General features: G+C 58.2%; 1 protein-coding gene across 5 annotated transcripts; it reads right to left on the bottom strand.

Annotated features, from left to right (window-relative positions):
- Nucleotides 1-1,817: 1,817 nt before the first annotated feature.
- Abca2 (ATP binding cassette subfamily A member 2) lies at nucleotides 1,818-21,847 on the bottom strand. Of its 5 annotated transcripts, none has more exons than XM_063284605.1 (48): nucleotides 21,591-21,845; nucleotides 18,287-18,380; nucleotides 17,184-17,295; nucleotides 16,936-17,099; nucleotides 16,536-16,687; nucleotides 16,282-16,392; nucleotides 15,828-16,046; nucleotides 15,099-15,466; nucleotides 14,493-14,652; nucleotides 13,655-13,783; nucleotides 13,396-13,563; nucleotides 13,223-13,319; nucleotides 12,745-12,918; nucleotides 12,573-12,675; nucleotides 12,385-12,499; nucleotides 12,094-12,284; nucleotides 11,797-11,947; nucleotides 11,516-11,720; nucleotides 11,218-11,382; nucleotides 10,935-11,115; nucleotides 10,649-10,861; nucleotides 9,538-9,734; nucleotides 9,268-9,450; nucleotides 8,889-9,073; nucleotides 8,662-8,782; nucleotides 8,202-8,381; nucleotides 7,861-8,067; nucleotides 7,476-7,578; nucleotides 7,074-7,393; nucleotides 6,786-6,999; nucleotides 6,581-6,686; nucleotides 6,378-6,489; nucleotides 6,234-6,294; nucleotides 5,980-6,154; nucleotides 5,784-5,899; nucleotides 5,558-5,705; nucleotides 5,363-5,486; nucleotides 5,097-5,229; nucleotides 4,895-5,012; nucleotides 4,593-4,771; nucleotides 4,186-4,327; nucleotides 3,937-4,071; nucleotides 3,738-3,841; nucleotides 3,568-3,660; nucleotides 3,387-3,489; nucleotides 3,182-3,319; nucleotides 2,896-3,096; nucleotides 1,818-2,509 (listed from the first exon to the last, which is right to left on the bottom strand). In XM_063284605.1, the coding sequence occupies exons 1-48, from the start codon at nucleotides 21,654-21,656 to the stop codon at nucleotides 2,474-2,476; spliced, it is 7,272 nt and encodes a 2,423-aa protein (XP_063140675.1). In that variant the 5' UTR covers nucleotides 21,657-21,845; the 3' UTR covers nucleotides 1,818-2,473.
- Nucleotides 21,848-22,324: the final 477 nt, after the last annotated feature.

Below are 22,324 nucleotides of genomic sequence, written 5' to 3'. Positions count from 1 at the left end.
TTCCAGGAGCCATTCGTCTGGTTTCCAACACACTTCTTGTTTTTATGATTATTCTAGCCTGAACCTAGAACCTCAAACATGCTAGGCAAGTGTCCCACCACTGAGCTGTACTTCCAAGCCCCTTTCTACCTTTGTTTGCTATTTTTTGCAATAGGGTCTCATTATATAGCCCTGGCTGGCCTAAACTTGTTATGTAGACCAGGCTGGCCTTGAACTCAGAGACTAACCTGCCTCTGCCACTGCCTCCGGAGTGCTGGGATTAAGGGTGTGCCACCGTGCAAGTTTACTTTTAGAGGTAGGATATTTATTGAGTGGTCCAGGACAGCATTGACTCATTTTGTAAACCTGGTGTGTTTGAACCCACAATTCTGCCTCAGCACCCCAATAGCTGGGATTTCAGGCCTGCGCCGAGAGCCCAGTATCTTAGGTTTGCTTCTTAAGATTTTTTTTTTTTTTAGCTATGATTTATTTTTACTGTGTGTGTGTGTGTGTGCACGTGTGTGTGTGTGTGTGTGTGTGTGTGTGTGTGTGTGTGTGTGTGTGTGTGTGCGCGCGCGCGCGCCTGAGGAGGCCAGGAGAGGACATAGGATCCTTCAGAACTGGAGTTACAGGTGGTTGTGTAACGTGAGAGCTAAAATTCAGGCTGGAAGACCAGGAAGTGCCAACCGCTGAGTCATCTCTTCAAACTCCTAAATTAATTTTTATTTATGCGTATGTCCAAATATCTGTGAATATATACCACATATATGTGTGTAGGAGTGGGTATCTGTGGAAGCCAGAAGGTGTCAGATCCCCGGGAGCTGTAATTACAGGCAGTTATGAACTACCCAACACGGCTACTGGAAACTGAATTCTGATCCTCTGCAAGAATACCAAGGGCTCTTACCATGGAGCCTGCATCCCCAATTCTTAACGTGCTCACCCTCTCTCTCCTGCTTTGCCTCTCAGGCCAGGAAAACCTCTGCTCACGGGCCAGGACAGCAGTTCTGGGCCCAACCTCTGGAACTATAACAGGCCACCCTGTCTCCACAACCCAGAGGGAGGCAGCACCTTTGCCCCGGTTACCCCCACCCTTTCCTCTTCCCTCACTCCGGCACACGGTGCCAGCCAGCCCTCTATTCTAAGGGTCTTTTGTGTCCCTAACCCCTAAACACTTCAAAAGTCTGAGATGTTCCAGAACAAGACAGACGTGAGAGTGTGAGGGTATCCTGTTTCCCTAACTACTGCCTGGCAGACATGGAGCCCATGTCTAGTTAAGCTCAGAGCCCCATTTCTCCTGAGCCCTATGCTTCCTGGGCCCTACTTCCCACTGGATCTTGTTTTCCTAAGCTCCACACTTCAGGGCCTTTTTGTATACTGGCTTAATTTACCACCCAGCAGGGCCGATGCAAGGCATGGACTTCATCTCACTGGATGCCCACCACTTTCAGGAAAGTCTTCTTATGCACCCAGATGCCAGTGCCAACCTGGAGGTCTCCTCCAGAGCCCCTCTTCAGTTTTCAGGAAGGAGAGATGGCGCAGCACAAACAGGCTCACTGTGGGTTCTAGGCGTAGTGGGGGAGGCTGAGCCGGGATGTGCAGCCGCCTGAGAGGTAACAGCAGTGTGACTGGCACTACCCCACCCCTTCCACAGCCACTTAGGACCCGTCCACAGAGCAGGGGTCTGGGCTGTGAGGGCAGGGAAGGGGGAGAACGATAAATCTCCTCATTGGAGCAGCCCCTCCTTCACACTGGTACACAGACCGGTGGCTGAACCCTGGCCCAGCGCGCCTGCCTTCACCACCACTCCCTCTGCCACATGCACAGGCTCCCACAGGTCCTTTTTGCTTATTTATTGAAAACAAACATCTGTGTGCTATATACAAGGTCCTACTCCCACATGGGTGGCAGGAAGGGCCAAGCTGAGCGGGAGAGCAAAGGCAGCTTGAGGGGGCAGGGAGGGAGCAGTGGCCCCTCACCTAGCCAGCAAGCCCAGCTTCTCCGTTCCTGCCATTCCACCAGGGCTGAGGCAGCCACATTCATGGCTTCCCATGGTAGCCTAACTTCTTCACAACAGCAGAGTGAGGGAGGCTCTTAAAGCAAAATAAGTAGGCAAGCTGCCACCTCCCCAACTGCAGTCTTTTCATGAAAGACATCTGTGCAAGATGCTGGCCTGGGTAGACTGGTGGCCGCTGCAGAGAAGGGTCACAGGATACTTGGGGCAGCCCATGTCACCCTGGGAAGGTGGATGGTGCTGGGCAGGGTAAGGGGCTGGGCCAGGACCCAAGGCTTTAAGGCAAAGCAGGGTGAGGGTGTGTGCAGCCCAGGGCCAGCCCAGCCTTTGGCACGATCGGGGAGGATGGTAGTTGGGAGGAGGGCGGGAGCCCTTTGGTCCTGAACCTGCCTTTCCAGGGCCTGGCATGTGTGACTGGGGCTACGGCCACCGCCTGACTTCTGCCCCAAACAGCTGCATCCCTGATGTGACTCTTGAACGTCAGCAGAGCGTATCGGTGTTGAAGGAGAGCTGGGCCTGGTGAGGAACGGAAAAAACGGAGCTTGGGAAGGCATCTTCAGCACCACAGGAGGAACTGGGGACTCTTACACTGTACCTGACCTTAGCTGGGTCCTGGCCCTCGCTCCCCTGAGCATCCTCTCCCCACAAAGTACTCTATGGTGTGTGGTCCTCTTGCCCAGTGTGGTAGTCACTCTCCCTAGTCTCTGGTTTCTTGCAATCCCCCCCACCGATCTGGGATCGTCAAAGTTTCCAGTGTGTTCTGGGCTCTGCATTCAGTTTTTGCCCATCCCAACTTCTGTCTCCACTCAAGGCCTCAACACGCAGGAGGCCCTGCCCGCCCCAGACCGGCAGAGAGCCTCAGGCCAAGCAGCGGTGCTGCTGGGAGGGTGGCGACCGCTCACCCGCTCTTCCTCGAAGCTGATGAGGCCCTCGTCCTCCGTGTCCAGGTCCTCAGGCTCATCGGCCACCAGTGCCCGGAGCTCTGTGGGTGCAGGGCGGGGCCGCAGCAGGCTAAGTAGTCCAAGGGGGGACGGCAAGGTGGATGGCTCAGCCTCTTGCTGCTCCACATTGTCACTTTGCTTCTTGGCGAAGTTCACAAACACCTGTGGACGGGTGGGTGGGCCACTGGTGAGTGAGTGGTGCAGGCAGATCCAAGAGGGCACCCCTCACTGCACGCAGCACACTCACGTTATCCAGAGTGGTCTGGCTGACTGAGTAGTCCTCGATGCCCAGTACACCGACCACGTGCTCCATCTTGCTGAACACCTGAGCCAGCGAGATGTGCTCCGACTTGAGCTGATACTGCACCTTCGTATGGTGGCGTTCCTGGAGGAGGTCAGGGGCCGTCAGAGCAGGAGACGCGCTCACCCTCACCCCATCCCACTACACCTACCTTGAGCATGGCCTCTGGGAAGTTCCGGTTGAAGAACCGCACCACATCCTTCACGTTCTGGCTGCTTTTGGTCCTTACAGTGATCATGTAGCCGTCCCCAAACCTGGGGGGACACGGGTGTGGCCAGGAGCCCTGTGTGGTCTGATAGCTCGCCCGCCTTCTGCACCCCTGCTTGACTCACCTGTTCTTGAGGTGCTGGATACTCCCCAGGCAGCGCAGCCGTCCATTCACCATGATGGCCAGCCGTGTGCACACAGCCTCGCATTCCTCCATGCTGTGGGCAGACAGCACAGGCTGGCACCAGAGGGACTGCCAGAGGCTGGCCCACGGAGGGGTGGGGGAGGGGCACACCTGTGTGAGGTCAGCACCACTGAACGTCCTGTCTTGATGAGGTCCAGAATGAGGTTCCACAGGAAGCGCCGGGCCTTAGGGTCCATGCCAGTGGTGGGCTCGTCCTAGGGCAGGGGTCAGCTCAGCCAGAGACGTAGCCCGCCCAACCTGGCTTGCCATCTGTCCCTTGGCTTACCAGGAGTCCCACCCCAGGACTCACTAGAAAGATGAAGGCAGGGTACCCAATGAGAGCGATGGCTGTGGAAAGTTTCCGTTTGTTGCCCCCACTGTAGCTACCGGCTGGCTTGTCTGCACACTTCGTCAGCTCCAGCTTCTCCAGGGCCCACCTCACCACCTGCAGGGCCAAGCAAGGTACGGCTTGCAGGATTCCCACCAGCGCCAGCCCTCAGCCCTCACCCCTGCACGTGAACTTAGGGGCGCCGGGCAGCGGCTTGCCCATCCTCCTCACCTGCGCCTCATCCTTCCAGGGGATGCCTCGAAGCCGAGTATACAGCTGCAGGTGTTCGCGAGCCGTGAGCTCATCGAACAGGGCGTCGAACTGTGGGCAGTAGCCAAGGCTCTGCTGAACCTGGAGCAGGTCCTTGAGCACACTGGGGACAGAGGGTGATCAATACCGGACAATACGCTCACCCCACACCTGCCCTCCTGTACCCTGGAGCCACGGTCATCACACTCCTAAATCCACACACACACCTTTGCACCTGAGGGGCGGGCTCTCCCCCTCCCTCACCCCCTAACCCCGGCAGTCTGGAAGCAGTTACACATAGGCGCTCGTACAAACACACACACACACACACACACACACACACACACACACACGCTTCCTTGTGTGCATCCGCGGCACAGGAACCCCACCTGTGTCCATTGACAAAGGCCTCGCCCCCTGTTGTGCTCTCATCTCCAGTCAACATCTTGAAGGTGCTGGTCTTCCCGGCACCATTGACCCCGAGGAGCCCAAAGCACTCTCCGGGGCGCACACCCAGGCAAAGGCGGTCCACTGCCAGGATGCGGCCGATCTTCCGAGACTTGTACACCTGGTCAAAGAGCCTTCCCACTCAGCAAAGGGTGGGGACTCCTGCCTGGCCTGGCTTCCCCCCACTGCTGGGCCCCACGACCCGCCCCATTCCCTCCCTCCTTTCCCACAGCTCAGGGCCCACCTTAGTCAGGTTCTCGATCTTGACCATGTCATTGTCAGCATCGCCACGGAGCACTCTTTGCCGCTCACTGGCCACGTCTACATCGTCTTCCACAGGTTTAGTAGACACAGGCAGACGCCTAAGGCAGTAAAGTTGGCAGGGCCTGGCCAAGCCACCCACCCCCACCCAGGATCCCCAGCACCACCCAACACGCTCCACTCACTGTGGCTGCCGTAGGAAGTTATATTGACACATGATGGTGAGAAAGAATCCCACGAAGCCCTCGACTGTCATGGCCACCAGTCCACGTGTGACAATGTCCCACTCAAACGGGGACTTCATCTTGTCAAACTGGCCTGTGGAACGGCTGGTTCAGGGCCCGAGAGCCTCAAGAGGTCCCAGTCACTCTTGGAACTTAAGAGTCAAGGACTAGGCAACCCCTCTGTGGCCCCCTGAAGGCCTGCACTGTCCCCCCAGAGCCAGACTCACCGATCTTGGCATAGTATTCGTTGATGTATTCGTTGTAGGCCATCTCCATGAGTCCGTGGCCCAGGTTGTAGTTGGGGAAGATGAGGAAGCAGCTTTTCAGGTAACTGTTGACAACCTTCAGATCCTGGGGGCCAGCCTCGGCTCAGCACTGCCGCCCCGGGCCACACCCTGCTGCCCACTCACCCTCACACTTACCTTGTCATGCTCAAAGAGCTGCAGAAGGAAGGTGGCCACTGTGGCCGTGATGCCAATGAAGAGGTTGATGACGATGAGGAACACGTAGGCTGAGCTAGGGACCTCAAACCAGAAGGAGGCCGGGTACATGATGGGTGTGATGGACCATCTGTGGACAAGCCACGGTGGTCACAGGGTACCCTGGCCATAGCACACACGTTCCATGCCCCTCCCCACTTTACCCTACCCATAGAGCAGGAACAAGGAGAGCACCGCGGGGAAGTTGGTGGGTGACGTGTAGGCCGGCAAGTCAAACACGAAGAGGATGATGATGCAGCAGGTGGCCGGGACCAGGTAATTGAGCTGCAAAGGCGAAGGCGGAGGGTGAGACCCAGGCGTGCGGATGGGAGTCAGGGACAGGAGGGGACCATGCGGGGGCACACCATGTCCCACACGTAGTTGGCTAGCCAGTAGATGACAGGGTTGCACCCGCTGACGAACTGCAGGTGTTTGGCCTTGGTGGATTTCTCGGCCACAAGGAAGACCACGAAGCTGGCCGGCACGAAGGACATGGCCACAATGATGAAGATGGCGATGACCACGTCTGTGCCCTGCAGTCTAGGAGGACAGCACTCAGCTCCAGGAGCTGTCAGGACCCGGCAGTCCTGCCCCCCTCCACTCGGTCTGCCTCACTCACAGGTAATCCAGGGAGAGGCTAGCACTGGTCTTGTTCATGGGGTGGTTGGTGACGGTGATACCTGCACGGGGAAGGGCAGCGTTAGGCCCTCGTGTCGCTCCAGCTCAGCTGCGTCCCCCATCCCTCGACCCTGGCTCTCCTTACCGTAGGCTGCTGGATTGCCCTTGCTTTTGGGTAGGTTTGCACGCAGAATGGCATTGTTGAGGCTGTTGAGGTAGGTGGGCATGCTGTGGTAGCCCTTGTTGTTGTAGAGCACCTGGGGAGGGGCGAGGGCCTCAGCGAGGATCACAGGCTTCGAGTCACTAAGCTTAGGACCAGGTGCCCCAAACCCCAAGGCAGCAACCTACCTGGGCCACCCTCCGCACTGCAATCTTCCGGACCATGAGAGGGGTCCGGGTACCAATGGGTGCTGGGATGGACTTCTGGATATTACCAAAGGTGATGGCTCCATAGCTGTGTGAGGCAGACAGGAGGGGACAGGCAGGAGGGGTGCTGAGGCCTTGCAGCCGTCGGCACGGCACCCCCGTTCACAGCCCCTCCAGGCCAACTCACCGGTGCAGTCGGAAACGGTCAGAGGTGAAGAGCAGGTACTCGGAAACATTGTGGCCGGTGATGTCAGTCAGGATGTCCCCCGTGACCACTCTCATCTGGGGTGGGTGCCCACCCACACTGCTGGGGCACGAGAAGCCCGTGCCCTGTGCAGAGCAGGTACAGCGGACCGGCTCGTGAACCAGGCGTGGCAGAGAAGGCGCCCACGTCCACGTCTCTGTGGGCAGAGTGCAGCACAGTGAGATGGGTCACTCATGCCAGTGTCCCCAGGAGCCCTCCGTGAGGTAGTACCTGGTCCAGCAGTAGGGGGCAGGGACGTATTCCAGGCTAGCAGTGAATCCTCATCCGGGGACAGGGGTGAGTCGGAAGGGGCGGGCGAGGGTGGGGGTGGCACGAAGTTGGACAGTGGCAGCCCCTGTGTGAAGGACTCCAGGCACATACTGTCGAAGAACCGTGCGGCCAGCAGGCGGGACTCTCCACTGCTCAAGTTCAGCATGGGCCCCAGGGAGCCGTTGGCTGGAGACTTGAGCACACAAGTGGCACCCACACCAGAGGGCAGCCGGAATGTGCTCACCAACTGCTGGGGGCTGGCATCAGGTGACAGCCGTAATCTGAGGACACAATAGTGAGTTAGGGGCCGTACACCTCCACTCTTGCCCTGCCCTGTGCTCCAGCTGCAGTCCACGGCCTCACCGGTACTCGCGGCGTTCCTCATTGGCATAGGGGATAAAGTTGCCACGGGGCTGGGTATAGTTGTGGTACTGAGAAGGCGACAGGACCAGTGGAGGCAGGTCACCTGGGGGCAGGGGAGGGGGACACTGAAGCCTGAGCAGATCCACTCCCCGATGCCAGCCCCCGGCCCCCGGCCCTTGTTCTCTCTTCCCCACACAGAGAGGGCCAAGCTTGTGGGGTTGGACTCCCCAGGAGACAGAACCTTCTCGAGAGCCCCTGAATAAGGTTCAGAGTGTGAGGAGAGGAGTGAGGGCTGTTCTCCAGGGGGCTGGGAGGAAAATGAAGCCAAGACTAGCAGGCCAGAGACCAGCTCCGCCCCATGCCACACGGGGCCAGGCAGCCTTACCGATCTCAGGGACAGACAATGCCACAGTCATGGCCACACAGACGAAGAAGGCAGGCAGCAGAATCTGGGAGCAGAGCGCTTTGGAGTTCCGGCGAGCACAGTGGAAGCGCTTCACCAGGAGCCCATGGAACTGCCGCATCTTCAGCCACCAGCCCTCTAGCTTGCGGCTGCCCTGGCCTACCCGAGCCAGGGCCTCCATTTCAGCCTCTGCAGAGAGGCGGGGGTGAGTAGCCAGGACCATGCCACCCTTCTGGACCCTCCCCAGCCTCCCCATTAGCTTCCACCTTGTAAGCTGACACTGTCTGGGTCCTGCAAGTTGTCAAAGAGGGGACGGTAGTCACCGTAGCCGTCGGTGTAGCCAGCACCCTCATCCCCACGGGCGGAGCCCACAGAAGATGCAGACTGCAGTGAAGCCTGGGACTGTGCCAGCTCTGAGCACCGAGCCAGGTTGCCTGCTTGACTCTCCACAGCCGTCAGGCCCTCTGCCCCAGGCAGTGCATCCTTCCGGGACTCCTTCACATCTGCAAACAGGATCAGTGAGGGAGGCGGGGAGGGAGGGCTTGGGGCCACGCCTCTCCGGAACATCTCAGTACCTCGGTCGGTCCCCAGTGCGCACCCATGACGCCAGTCCCCGCCCTGATCCAAGCCTCTAGTTCACACACCTATTCCCCGGGAGGCCGTGCTACCACACCATCCACCACAAGCCTATCCTGACCCCGCTTCCAGAGGCCAAGGAGAAGCAATGTCCCCGGAGCCTTCTGTGGGTAGATCGGACTGATCACCAGCCTTGGGTGCTCTTACCGGCCTCACTATTCTCCAGTGACTGGTCTTCTTCAGACACCTTGAGGAACACCTCCTCCAGGGTTGTGTCCATCAGCCCAAAACTGCTCAGATGCAGTGCGTCCAGGCTGTGCTCCAATTGCTGCAAAGAAACTGGGTGAGGCCAGTGCCATGGAAAGCGGGCAGTGACTTGTCCATCTTTCCCACAGGCCCATCATGTCCCCAGGCATCACACCCAGCCCTCACACCTGAAAGAGGCGCTCGAAGGCCCCTTTCTTGACAGCCTCGCTGGGCAGGATGTAGGAGAGCTCGGTGCTCGTGTCTGACACCAGCAGGGAGGAAGCCACATGCTTGCGGATGAACTGGGACACTTGCATCTCTGAGCAGTTGCTCAGCTGAGGACGACCTGAGGGGCTGGAAGCCATCCCTGGCTCTGGGAAGGAAGGAGGAGCAGAAGGGGATGAGAGGCTGAGGAAGGAGGGCCCTCGGTGGGTAAGCGTCAAGATGAGGCTCAGAAGTGTCCCAAGTCCACCAGTGACTCCATCATGGTAATGATGAAGTGAGGGTAAGGTTGCACCCGTCCTAGGTAGGGGGCCAGGGGGCAGGGAGGACAGTCTCAGCACGGACCTTGGGAGGTGCCAGGCTCCGCAGGCCGCTTGACCAGTGTGAGGCGGTAGCCATCGCCGTAGGCACCCTTGAGGAAGAGGGGAGAGCCGCAGCATTTGAGCTTCCCATGGGAGATGATGGCAATGCGGTCCCCCAGCAGGTCGGCCTCATCCATGTGATGGGTGGACAGGAGGATAGTGCGACCTGGGGCGGGAAACACCAAGATGAGGGCACATACCGGGGCGGGCGGACATACCCACGCCCACCATGCCAGCCTGCTGTCCTGCTCACCCGGCTTGTACTTCAGAATGAGGTCCCAGATGGCACGTCGAGCATAGGGGTCCACGCCAGCTGTGGGCTCATCTAAGATAATGGCTCTAGAGCCACCCACGAAGGCAATGGCTACTGAAAGCTTGCGCTTCATGCCTCCAGACAGCGTCTGTACCAGCGAGTGGCGCTTGTTGGAGAGCTCCAGGTCCTCGATCATCCTGTGGACCCGACAGGAGGGCAGTGGATGAGAAGGTGAAAGACCAGGTGAGGGTAGAGTGGAAAGTGGAGAGCTCTCATCCCGTTCTCACCCCTTCTCCACCCGAGCATTCACAGCATCTGCCTCTGCTCATGGCCAACACCCCTCTGACACCATGCCCTTGTGGGACGTAAAACCACACCAGGAAGTTTGGTGGGTAGAGCAGGTTGAGACCCGGGAGACTCAGTGGGCAAACACCTGAGGCTTAGGCAACTCCTCACTCCCTGCTGGACTCATGACTTAGAACATGTGCCATGTTTCTCACATAAAAGAAATATGTCCCATGGTCAAATTGGCCCAAAAACAGTTTTCCTGCTAAGGAGGTATCCAGAGGCCCTGAAGGCTTAGCCAGTAAGTCTCCCTTCCCAGACACTCCTCCCTGCAAAAGGTATTTAATCTTAGGTCGGACCCTGTAAATGGGGTTACGCATCCATTTTCTGTCATGGATGGCTAATAAATGATAAGGTTAAATGTGGACTGTCACTTTCATCAAGACCCACCATGAGGAAGCTGGGGAAGGCCTTCGTCTACAGACGCACAGCACACCTCTCCCATGGAAGGCCCCTCTGTGCTTCCAGCCTGACCACAGCAAGCTAAGGACGATCACCGCTGGGACAAGCCGGACTCCCCCTGCCCCACCCCTGACTCCATTCTTGGCTCTTCTGCGACTCCCAGCAGCTGGCCAAGAATCTGAGAACCCCACGTCCCCAGCTTCATAGCAGGCCTCAGGACCCCTGAAATGTCTCAGGCTTTCCCACGTCTCCCTGACGAGTGGGATAAGCAAAGTCAAACTTCCTGTGTTCTGCATCCCCAAGAGGTGGTGCCCAGCAGTGGGGCGGGGCAGATGAGGTCCTGTTTGTCCCTCACTACACTCACTTGTCCATCTCTTTGCGGATCTCCTCTTGTGCCATGCTTTTGAGGCGTGAGTAGAACCAGAGGTGTTCCTCCACAGTGAGCTGGTCAAAGAGCACGTTGTGCTGTGGGCACATGCCCAGGTTCTTACGGATCTCATCCATCTCTGTGCGGATGTCGTGGCCATAGATAGTGGCTGAGCCCGACGTGGGTGGGAACAGTCCAGTCAGGATAGACCTGGAGTGGGGAAAGTGGAGTCACAATCTACCATATCCTAAGGGACCCTGTCCTCCTGTCCCTAAACACTCACATGGTAGTGGTCTTGCCAGCCCCGTTATGGCCTAGGAAAGAGACCACCTGGTTCTCGTAGAGATTGAGGCTCAGTTTGTTTAAGGCCAGCTTCTTGTCATTTTTATAGACCTTGGTGAGCTTGTCCACGCAGACGACCAAAGGCAGGTGGGTGGGCTCCTCCTCCATACCGCGAGTCTCCTCTGTATCAGGGCTGAGTCAGCAGGACAGGGGCAGCACCAAGGCCCACCTCAGACCCCCAAACTCAGCACCCAACCCAGTCAACATTCTGACCCTAGCCTCACCGAAGTGCCGGCTCTCCATGGCACAGGCCTGGTCCTCCTCCATAACGCTGAGGCGTGGTGCGTGTGCCCATGGCCAGCTCCACTCCCAGGTCTCTGTCCGCCCACTGCCCAGCCAATAGGACTTCTGTAGTGGGAAGTACCAGGGCCGGGGCAGCCCATACATACCTGGGGGTCCAGGAGGGGAGAGCTGACCAAGGGCCTGGAGGTGACTATCCCCCACAGGGCCAAATGCCACAGACAGGAAGGCAGAAGCCCAGCGACCGTTTCCCACCCTGCTCCCTCTACAGACGGCCTGTACCTGGGTGCACAGCCTCAATGTACCAAGTGAGTACGCCATAGACCACTGTGTCCACCATCAGCATGGTGACAGCAAGGAGCAGGTTGAAGTCATCCCCTTCCACTGGGGACTGGCTGAACGTGTGCCACTGGATGCCCACACCTGCCACTTCATACAGAGCAAAGTACTTGGAACCCAGGCCGAAGGCTGTTGTGGACATCAGGGACTGAAGAAAGACGGGTGTCAGTAGGTGGGCTGGAGGTAGACACCCTATCCTGGCCCTGCCCGGCCACAAACCTCACCGCAATGCACTTCTCGAAGGCAGTGATCTTATCGTGGGCTACTTCCTCACGGATTGCTACATACATGTAGGGAACGTAGCTCAGGAAGTAGATGATGCCGCCGCAGGCCGAGGCCAACTTGGCCTTAGAGTACAGCACAGACACCAGGAAGCTGCAGTGGAAGGCCACAGAGCTGTCAGCCCCGAGACCCTTGGCTCTTGGCCTGCAGCACACTTGGGCTCCCCTGTGGGGCCCAAGGGAGCTCTAGGAGAGGGTCTGCCTATTTTTAGCGGTTTCCCCGCTCCCCGCCACACTCACCAGAACATGATAGTGGCCACAGCATAGACAGCAAGGAAGAGCCATATGATGAGCACGTGGCTGTGCATGAGGACCTGGCCATACTTGAGGATGGCGGTCAGGGCTGTCACGGAGATGGACAGCTGCACAAAGCCCGTGATGAACCAGGCCACCCAGTGCACGGCGTTGTTCAGGCCCATCGTCTTCATCACCTGTGGGGTGGCAAAGGTTCCTCAGGGCAGAGACCGGAGGAAAGGGCTGCGCTGCTCCTCGAACAGCCCACTGTGGGTGTCCGCAGCCGCCCCGACCCACCTCCTTTAGCCGATGCTCTTTCTCCGCCACGATGTGCTGTATGGTCATGGCCACAGAGTAAACCCAGGAGATCACCATGCACAGTGGCATCATGTGCTCAATGACAAACAGGAAGCTGAGGGGAAACCGGTGTGAGGTGGGGCTCGGGCCTGCCGGAGACCCCCAAACCCCTGCAGGCTGGCACTCACTCGTCACGGGTGTAGCAGGGGTACGGGAACATCTGCACGTAGTTGCCGGGTTCGACCACGTCGTGCCCCACAAACGTGTTGATGATGGCACGTTCTATCATGTCTGTGGGTTGGAGGTGGTGTCAGGGCAAGACCAGGCCCCCTCGCATCCCATCTGGGCTCAGCACCTTACCCTGGATCCAGACGAAGCCGTAGAGGAAGTAGAAGCGGCCACCAGTGTTGGGCCCTGGACGCCAGTAAGCACGACGGATCTCGTTGGTTTTCTCGGTGAAGCTTGAGTTCTGGCGAATCTTGTAATGGACATGTGGGGGGAGGGAACCATCCTTCCGTGTCTGGAAAATCACGCCTGGGGACGGGAGGCTGATGAAGTGTACGGCCAGAGGGTGTGCACAGAAGGGGTGTGACACACCGTGCTGTGAGCACCCCAGGGGTGGTAATGGGACAGAAAGGTGGAGCAGGACTGAAGGACAGGGCATGAGGCAGAGCCAGTGTTCGGAGTGTTATGGTAGCAAAGTGAAGCAGGCTATGGAGAAGGGAGAGACATAGGACATGGAGCTGGGGAAACAGGAGGGACAGGGTGGGACTAAGCTGCTGAGGGCATAGGTCTGTAGGAGACGGAGGACCTTGTGGGAGGAGGGAGAGGCACTCACTGGCAAATACTGTAACATTGTCCTGGTAGGCCTGATTGAGAGTGTAGTTCACGATGCTCTCCTCATCAGGAAACCCCTTGAAGATGTCCACACTCACCTGCAAAGGGGTTATCATTGGAGCTGGCCCTGAAGATGCCTGAGGGAGAGGGGACCACTGGGCTCTCCAGGCCCACCTTGGACATGAACTGGATCCAGCCACAGGCTGCATTGTCTATTGTGTCTAGCTGCTGCAGAAGGGCTGTGCCATTGGGCAGAGAAAAGTAGTCCAGGCGCAGAGCAGGGGGCAGCTCGTCCAGTGACAGGTTCATTGCTTCAGGGTGTAGCCGGAGGTCAGCCACGTACTGTGGTGAGAGTTGAGTTCAGGGTGTGGCTCAGACCTCTGTAGGCAGAAGAGCCCACCGCAGGTGCCCACCCACTTTGTACCCACAGCACCTGCTGCAGCCAGTGCAGATGCTGCTGCAGCCTGCCCTGCTCCAGGAAGCTCCGGATCTCTGCGGAGATGTTGAGCCAGACCTGGGCGTAGTGCGTCACGTTGCCCACAAAGGCAAAGGTCTCATTTGCCTGCAGAAAATGAAAGCTTGGGGTGAAAGGGCTGGAGGAGAGATCCAAGCCAGTCTGCGAGTCCTCCACTTTCCCACATGCCCAAGGGACCAACCCAGCTACCATCCCTACTCCAGCCAAACTTCTGCCCAGGTTCTGCATAATTTTCTACAGTAGCCATGTGAATTGTGAGTCCCACCTCAGCAGCCATGCACATGTTTCCCAGCCCCTTCCTCATATCCTTCCACGTGCCCCTAGAGCCCCTGATGTCTGGCCATCATTTCTCCCAAAGAAACCTGCACAGTCCAGACCTCGCCACGCCCACTTCCAGTCCTGGCTTATACTAGTCCAACAGATCCCCCCCCCCCCAGGCTCCAGCGGTCCTCGTACCTGCTCATTTCTGCCACTGCTGTGTAGGGGAAGGGGTGTCTCTGAAGACAACCACCCTGGCTCAGCCAGCATGGCGAGGGATGAGGAACACTCTAGCCAGAGCAATTCATCTCTGCAGAAACTCTCAGGAGTTCCCAACGGAAAAGCTACCAAGTGCCACTGCACCCCCAACCCTTGGACACCAGGCACACCAGCACCTAGATTCATGAGGTTAAGCTTAACTCTTAGCAGTCCTACATAGAGTCCAGCCTGCAGAGCCCTCACTCCAGCTTTTGCTGGGCTTGTGCTCCTGCTGGGGAGACAGGCACAACTCATGTCCCAGATGTGCCAGACCACACACCTTGAGGATAACATGGTCAGCTTCAGAGCCTGCGGGTGCATACAGGATTTTGGGGTTGCTGGTCATGAGGTGCACAAGAAGGCCCAGGTTCCGTTGTTCTTTGCTCGTAAAGCCCAGTGAGCTCATGTTGCCCCTCCGGAGTGCTTCAGGCTCAATGGTACTGGCAGAGACAAAGCACAAGGAACAGGGCAGGGATGTCAGGAGCAGTGAGATGGGGCTCTGGGGATGGCTTACAAACATAACATCAGGCTAAGGCAAGGTGTCAGGTCAGGCATAGAGTGGACTTAAATGTCAGGGCAGGGGGCTGGAGAGATGGCCCAGTGGTTAAGAGCAGTCACTGCTCTCCCAGAGGTCCTGAGTTCAATTCCCAGCACCCACATGGTGGCTCACAACCATCTGTAATAAGATCTGATGCCTTCTTCCGGTGTGTGTAAAGAGAGCAACAGTATACTTATATATAATAAATAAATCTTAAAAAAAAAATGTCAGGGCAGATAGCACATGGGGCCTTCAGAATGGAGTCTATGCAAAGGGCCAAGTGATGGTCTCAAGTCCCCAATGCCCCATGACTCTACCCCTCCCTCGATCCCTTCGTTGCTGACCTACCGGTTGTTGCCACACAAGATGGGCTGCAAGCCAGCCCAGAGCTGCACAAAGGCTGAGCACTGGCCTTGCAGAGTGTCCGGAGAGGCTGGGGTGACAGGTGACTGGGTGCCCTCCTCAACGGTGGTGTTGGGACCTGTATTTGCCCCTACCCCGGTGCTGTTGGCCGGGCCACTCGGGCTGCCAGCTTGAGGTGCGGGGGCCCGGCCAGCACAGGCACCTTGAGGCAGCAGCAGGGCAAGGGCTGATAGGACATCCACATCCTGTAGAACCTTCTGGACATCCAGCAGGTCCCCTAAGAGTGCCTGCAGACTCTGTGGGGACGGTGCCTGCGGCTGTGGATCTGAGCCGTTGGGGACATTGAAGCCCAGCTGAGGGGAAAAACGGGCATGTGGAAAATGTAGGCTAGGGGACAGGTGAACTTGGTTGGAGGTGGCTCAGGGAGGTGACTAAGATCAGGAGTGGGACAGGGGGTTATCAGCAGGGGACAGTGCTTGGGTAAGATGAGGGAGGGCTGCAGTTTGGGAAGTCCTGGCTAGGGCTAGAGATAGAGTCTGGACTGAGAGATGGGCAGGAACTGAAGCCTGAGATTGTGTAGATGGCACTGACTGCTCAATGACAAGCCGTCCCATGCATGGCCTAGGAGCAGGAGCCTCTCCCGTCCTCAGGCTCCAAGCACCTCCGCCAGGCTGGTCAACAGGTTTGCTGGCCAACTGGCAAGCAGGGCCTCACCTGCTGGGCAATCTTGGCTATGTCCAGCTGGTTCCGGAGCTCAGTGGCTAGATCACTGAAATGCTGGGCACGAGCTGTAGCCTGCCCGCTGCAGACAGCATCCCGGTAGCCCTGAAGGTCTACCTGATGACCCTCAGGCATGGTAAGAATCCGGCCCAGCTCCCCAGAGCCTGGAGCACATGTGAGTTGCTCCAAAAGGGCAGGAGCCAGCAGCAGCTCCTGGGGACAAGGCACAGGGGACTGGTAAAGCTTACACACCAAGAAATGAGCAAGGCCCTTCCTAAGGCAGCACAAGACCTTGCTGTGACCATCCACTGCACTGGCTCTGTGCTGGGGTGCACTGGAGTCGCTGTCTGGCCTCTGCTTTCCCATACACACCACAGGTCCCCAGAATTTATGTGTAACTAAGGAAGAGCCTTTCCTTCCACCCCTCTCCCAGAGTCAGGCGCCTCACCTCCATTTGGAACAGAGGATTGCTACCCAGGTGACTCCAGGGCTCCTGCTTCCTGAGGAACCCCAACTTTCCATCCAGGTCAGGTAAAGGACCAAAAAGCAAGCGATAGACCTGCATTGTGAGGGGTCTGGCTCAGCAGCAGCTCCAGAGCCCTGAGAGGAGCTCAGGTACACTTGGAGTGCCCTCCCCACTGTAACCAGGGGTGATGGGGGAAGCAGAGGGGCGTGGCTACCAGGGATACTTGCCCGCCTCACCTCAGAAGGGTCTACACGCCTCACCTCAGAAGGGTCTACACGGGCAGCCAGGAGGGCCTGGGCCGTGCTGTTGGGCAGTGACAGGTTCTGCATCAGGAAACGCCAAAGCTCTCTTTTGTCCCTGGCCACCGAGTCCAGAGAGAAGGATGAAACTAGACAGGCAGGAGGATGGGACTGAGAGGCCAGCTCCAGCTGGGGCTAAGATGTCCCAGATAGGCTACAAGCAGAGCTACCAGCACTGCCCTGGACCTGCCTCAAGCACACAGGTAAGGAGCAATGTGGTGCAGACACAAGGTCCCAGGGCCAGAGGCGGACCATGACCCAGAGTGATGAGGCAGGCTTCCAGTGACATCAGTGCTTACCCTCCCAACCCCCCAAGTCATCCCTATACAGGGCACACCTGCAGGTCTAGCTGAGTGGCTCTCCCAGGTGCCAGGGCCCGAGCTGAGGGCCTCCAGACGTTGGTGCAGTGCCTCAAGCTCTGAGCCCAGGCTAGGTCGCTCTGGGTCAAACAAGTTGCTCTCTTCCACTACACGGTTGAGGCGTTCCAGAAGCTGGGTGACCCTGGAACAACGTAAGACATCAGCCATTGCTATGGGGTAGGGGTGGGGGAAGCTGCCTCCCAAGGCATGGGGTAGGGGCACTCACGTGGAGTTGGCATACTGCAGGAAGCCAAACTCATCACGCTGGCCATCAGGGCAAAGCGACTGCATGACAGGCAGGATGCCGGCCGATGTCAGCGGTGCTGCCGTGTAGAAAGCTGGTGGGATCAAGAATGAGGGAGACAGGGCCAGAGACATTCAGAGACAGTCAGGAAGGACGAGAAGCTTCAAGCCGACTAGGGTTGGGGCACAGAGCACCTGGCCCCAAGCTGTGCTAAGGCAAATGACTCTGCAGGCCAGAGGTCAAAGGGCCACCTGCCAACCCCTCCCCTGTAAGCCCCAGCATATCACTCCTTAGCCTGTGCGATGCTCAAATGCCCCAACTATCTCCCCTTCCAACAGAGTCCAAGGTAGCACATGAGGCACCCCTTTGGCAGTGACCTCTGACCTCTCGGGCCAACCGGTTAGCAGAGTGAGTGCAACAGCCCTGAGGAGTTTGAAGGGAAAATTGCAGGCCATCCCAGCCTCATTCAGGCTATCCCAGGCCCAACCCAGGAACCCCACCCTTATAAAGCATAGCCAGGCAACTTCACGGATACCCTGTCAAGAAGTTACTCCAGTGGCTTGACCAGGATACCAACTATGGCCCAAGTGGCCAGGCCCTTCACAGCCCACCACCCTGAGTCATAAGCCAGCCTTTCCTGACCACAGGTGGTGACTTCTATAGGACCCAGCTGCTAGGAGGATGTTAATGCAAGCAGTAGGGGTGCTTAAGCTGCACCAGGAGGACCTGCCAGGCCACCTGAGCCAGCAAGGAGGAGATGGCTGCTCACTTACAGACTGCATGCAGGCCGGCCGAGGAGGACAAGAGACCATGCAGGGTGGGGGCAGGTCAAAACAGAACAGAGGAGACTAGTGAGTGCCTGGTCCTCCAGAGACAGGCACTCCATCATTCACGGGCACCATGGCCAGCCATGACCTCCATCACCTAGCCAAGACATGTGTGGCCGGGACCACACAGGGAGCAGGCTCTCAAGCCATGGCCTCAGAGAGCCTTGGGATTGAGGACATGCTCAGGCTGACTCGTGCACAGAGAGGACTCTAATCCCTCCTGCCCACCCACGCACCCAGGCCGTGCCTGAACCTCACCTTCCTTCACAGAGATGGTGGGCTTCTTCTGCCGCAGTCCCAACAGGATGAAGAAGAGGACAAGGGGGATGAAGATCTCAAACGCCAGGACCCACTGGAAAGGGTGGGCCACGTGAGGCCATGCGCAGTCTGTCTACTGCCTGCCCAGGGCCGGACATGACGAACATGTGCTGGCCTAGGCTCTCCTGACCTTACTAAGGGTCAGCCTAGCCAGGGGTACCCAGGGGCTACGAAGGGTCAGCACAGGTTTCTCAGGTCCAGCCAAGGTTGTAGTCCCTCCCAGTGTACCAAGATGTTAAATGCTGTGTGGTACCACCAAATGGGGCCCCTAGGTTGTGCCTGTTAAACCATGGACCATATACCCTTTGAAGAGGTCAGAAGTCAGTCAGTTTGTGGTCACCTCCAACCCATTCATTCATTTATCCAACTCATCTTCTCCCTGCTGACTGCTAGGCCCACCGGGTATGATCCTGGAGGGCACCTTGGCCACATGAGCCCTGCTGTATCTCTCATCTCTTCTGATGAAGCAGCCTTGTAACTCTGTGCTGGACTCAGAGACGAGGCCTAGTGTGAGCAGCAGGTGACGAGGCCCAGCAAGTGACGACAGCACTGAGCCTCTGGCCAACGTGGAGCAAAAACATGTGGCAAAAATCCTCTTTTCCTGCCCTAACCTCTCAGGACTAGGCTGCCAAGGTAGACCAGAGGTGCCAAAACCCTGGGGGCCAGACTCACCCCTGTGCTGTGTGGAAAACAAAGGACTTTACCCATTCCTGCCCCCACCTTAGCTCAGGGAGGAAGGTCAGGAAATGTTCCGGGCAGCTCCTGCCCCTGAGATCCTAGGGAAGAGGGGTCCACCACCACAGAAGCCTCCATGGCTCTCCCATCTCAGGTCTCCTTCACCATCTGAAGCAGTCTCTAAAGCCCCTCCCAGGAGTGCTGTGGGGCCGTGCCCAGCCTGTCTCTGGCTGTGCCCAGTGTGCTCTGACAATAGCTCTCTGTGATCCAGAACACCCTGCTGTGTTGTCTATACGTACACCCGCCCGGCCTGTGCCAGCCTCCACCTCCTCTCCAGCCAGGATGGAGTCCAGGGCCAGCTGAGGGGGTGGTATGCACACCCAGGGCTGCAGGACAAATGTGTTTCACACATACAGAGTGGCAGGGGCCACAGCTCAAGAGACAGCCCTACCAACACTTGCCCCACCACCCCTGCCCTGGGCACCTCCACCCCTGCCCTGGGCACCTCCGCCCAAGTAGCTGCAGCACAGGCCAGGCCGTCTCCCCATCACTATAGCAACGGCTGCGCATGAGCTGCTAGGAGAAACAGTCCTAGCTGGGAGACAGAGGGCAACGGAGGGGCATCTGGTTACAGGCTCACAGCACAGGTCCAGCGCTACCTGTCTTACCTGGGTGACGGCCAGTGACCTAGGGACTCTGACTCTGCATGCTCACCCTGGGCCTGAGCAGCCTCGTGCTTGCTGGGATGGGGGATGGGGAGTGTAGCAGGTGATGCCTAAGTGTGATGTTAGCTTGCAGCACAGCTACTGGCGATCCTCCTAAGGGTGCCGGGGTGGACCCACGTCCCACGTGCAACTCGACAACAGGGCAGGGTAGTACTTGGGAGAAGGAAGTGAGAAGGGCAGAAGTCCTGTGGTCCCCCTACAGATCAAGGGCTTTGCACGGGGGCACCCCTGACACCAGCAAAGACCGTCTTCCTGGAGGAAGAAAGTCACTGCTGAGAGCTCAGCCATGGTTAAGGATCTGTGGTCTAATTGGTCTCTGGGAATGTTGAAGCAGAGAATCTGGGAAAGTCGTACAGGTCAACCCCGCCTAGCAGGCAGGGGTCAGTCCTAGGGAAAAGGCACCTCCACTGACTGTTAAGTCACCGGCCTCTTCTTCCTGCCTGGTGTGAGGCTCCTATCTGGTGCGGGAAATGTGTTTTGGCCTCTGCTCCCAAGCCCTGAGGGGTCTTCCTGACAAGCAACTTGGGGCGAGCACTAAGGCATGCCTACATCGTCACTCTGTATCCCTTTCCCCCAGGGACTCAAAAGCTATAGTCACAGGGCTGCCCTTTCAGACCCCACACAAGCCAGTCCCAGACAACCAGGACAGAGCATATGCCCAATTCTGGCTATTGGCCAGGGCCAGGTGCCCACAGGAATCCTGCCAGGCTGTGGTGGTGACTGCTGCCCACCCTGCCTACAGACCAGTTTCGTATGCATCTAAAGTACTCAAAGAAGAACACAGTGCTGCTGCCCAAGGGGTCCCTGGGTATGAGCTGGTTAAGGTCCTTCCTTTAGGTCCCTGTACTCTTGTCTCCACCCTGGAAAATCCCAAGGGCCCTCAGACACTGTGCTGGCCCAGGACTCTCTGGATGCCCTTGTCCTTCCTGAGACTGAGATGAAAACCAACACAGCAAACTCCATCCATGCCCTGCATCCTGCTCCTCACCCAGGACTCCTACCCCAACACTCTATATCCTGGCTGCCCTAGACTGTACCAAGAAACTCAGCAAAACCCAGCCCCCAGAGAGGCCCGAGGCAGAAGAAATCAGAGGAACATCCTCAGGAGAAACTGGCCCTAAAGGGTGAAGGGGTGCTGGGATTTGACAGGTTGAGTCCACACAAGGACATTCCCAGGGATGAGAGAGCAGGAGTAAGGTTGTGGACATGCCAGGATGGGCTAGAAAAGGAGACGATGAAGGGAGGAGAAGATGGTGGTGGTGGTGGAGGTGGTGGTCGTGTTGGTGTTACTGCTGCTGCTGCTGCTGCTGGTAGTGGTGGAGAAAAAGGAGGAGGAAGATGAGGAGGAGTAGGGCAGTAGCAGCGGCGGTGAGAGCTGTTTTGTACCAGCTTCAGCCTAAGGTGCTTGCCCAAGGGCAGAGTATCGGTAAAGGGAATGAAGAGACAGGTTCCTTTGGGGGCCCCAGAGAAGATGGGCCCAGATCTCGGAGTCCCTACGCTGAATGGTGTGTCCCAGCCAGCGCTCTGTCCCAGGAACCTGGGCCTCGCTCTAGCTGAAGTCCAGCGACCACCTGCCCCCACCCCAGCCTGCCAGAAAGCGCGGCGGAGGGCGCGGGCCCGTGACTCAGCCGTGTGCTGCGAGTGTCAGCGGACCAGGGCACAGCTAGCCGAACGCTCTGCCGGAGGCCCGAAAGCCCGCGGAAGCGTCCGGCCCGGTGCAGGGTCTCCTGTGGCGCCCTCCCGGGGTCTGCGCGCGCCTGGGCACTGCACGTGAACGCGGGGAGCGCACCAACAAATTGGGCGCGCGGCCTGCGAGCCCCTAAGGGCGGGCGCGGCTCGCTCACCGGGCTCCGGCGCTTCAGCGTCACGTTCTTCCAGAGCAGCAGCTGCAGCTGGTGCAGGAAGCCCATGGCCGGGCCGCGCTCCGCCGCCTCAGCGCCGCGGCCCTCTTCTCTGCGCGCCCTGCCGGGCCCCGCTGCCGGCTGCGCCGCTCGGCATCGCCCGCGCGGGGGCGGGGCGCTCGAGCGTCCTGGACCTGCTGCTCGCAGGCTCCGCCCCGGCGGCCGCAGCTACAGCGACTCGCTACCGCGCCCGCGCCCGCCGCCCCTGCTTAAAGGTGTCTCGGCGCTCCGGTAGCCGCCAGGGGGCGCCCAGGCCCGCCTGGCCCGGCCTGCCTGCACCTGCGCACAGCACCAGGCCTCGCTGCTCATTGGACCCATTTTGCTGTGTTCCCAAGATCCCTCACAGACCCCATCGAAACCAAGATCCTGGCTCGCACCTTGCCGAGGTCTAGGGAGAACCCGAGCACCCTATGCGTCTCTCAGGGGATTCCAAATATATGTCTCTAATGGGAGATTTATGCAGAGGAGTCCCCAAAGTGTTCTACTGTCCTGTTTGGAAAACTGAAAGAGGCTTGGTTACCATTAGGTTGACCCTCCTCGCATGTAGAGACAGGAAGTAGGGTCGATCACTCATTTAGAGGAGAGACATTGATCCATTAGGAGAATCCCATCAAGGCTCGAGGTGTGGCAGGCAGCCCAACAGCGTGACATGACTTAGATATTTAAGAGAGGAGCCT

This window comes from Rattus norvegicus, chromosome 3, assembly GCF_036323735.1.
Source record: "Rattus norvegicus strain BN/NHsdMcwi chromosome 3, GRCr8, whole genome shotgun sequence".
NCBI classification, from domain to species: Eukaryota; Metazoa; Chordata; class Mammalia; order Rodentia; family Muridae; genus Rattus; species Rattus norvegicus.
Note: the sequence above shows the minus strand (reverse complement) of the source record. Positions and strands in the feature narration are given on the sequence as shown.

Excerpts from the sequence above, each read along its gene's own strand:
- Abca2 (XM_063284604.1), bottom strand. The coding sequence starts at position 21,656 with ATGGGCTTCCTGCACCAGCTGCAGCTGCTGCTCTGGAAGAACGTGACG. Across the intron at positions 5,900-5,979 it reads CCAACTACGTGTGGGACATG|CTCAATTACCTGGTCCCGGC; the intron begins GTGTGCCCCCGC and ends TCGCCTTTGCAG. Across the intron at positions 3,097-3,181 it reads GCCAGACCACTCTGGATAAC|GTGTTTGTGAACTTCGCCAA; the intron begins GTGAGTGTGCTG and ends ACCCGTCCACAG.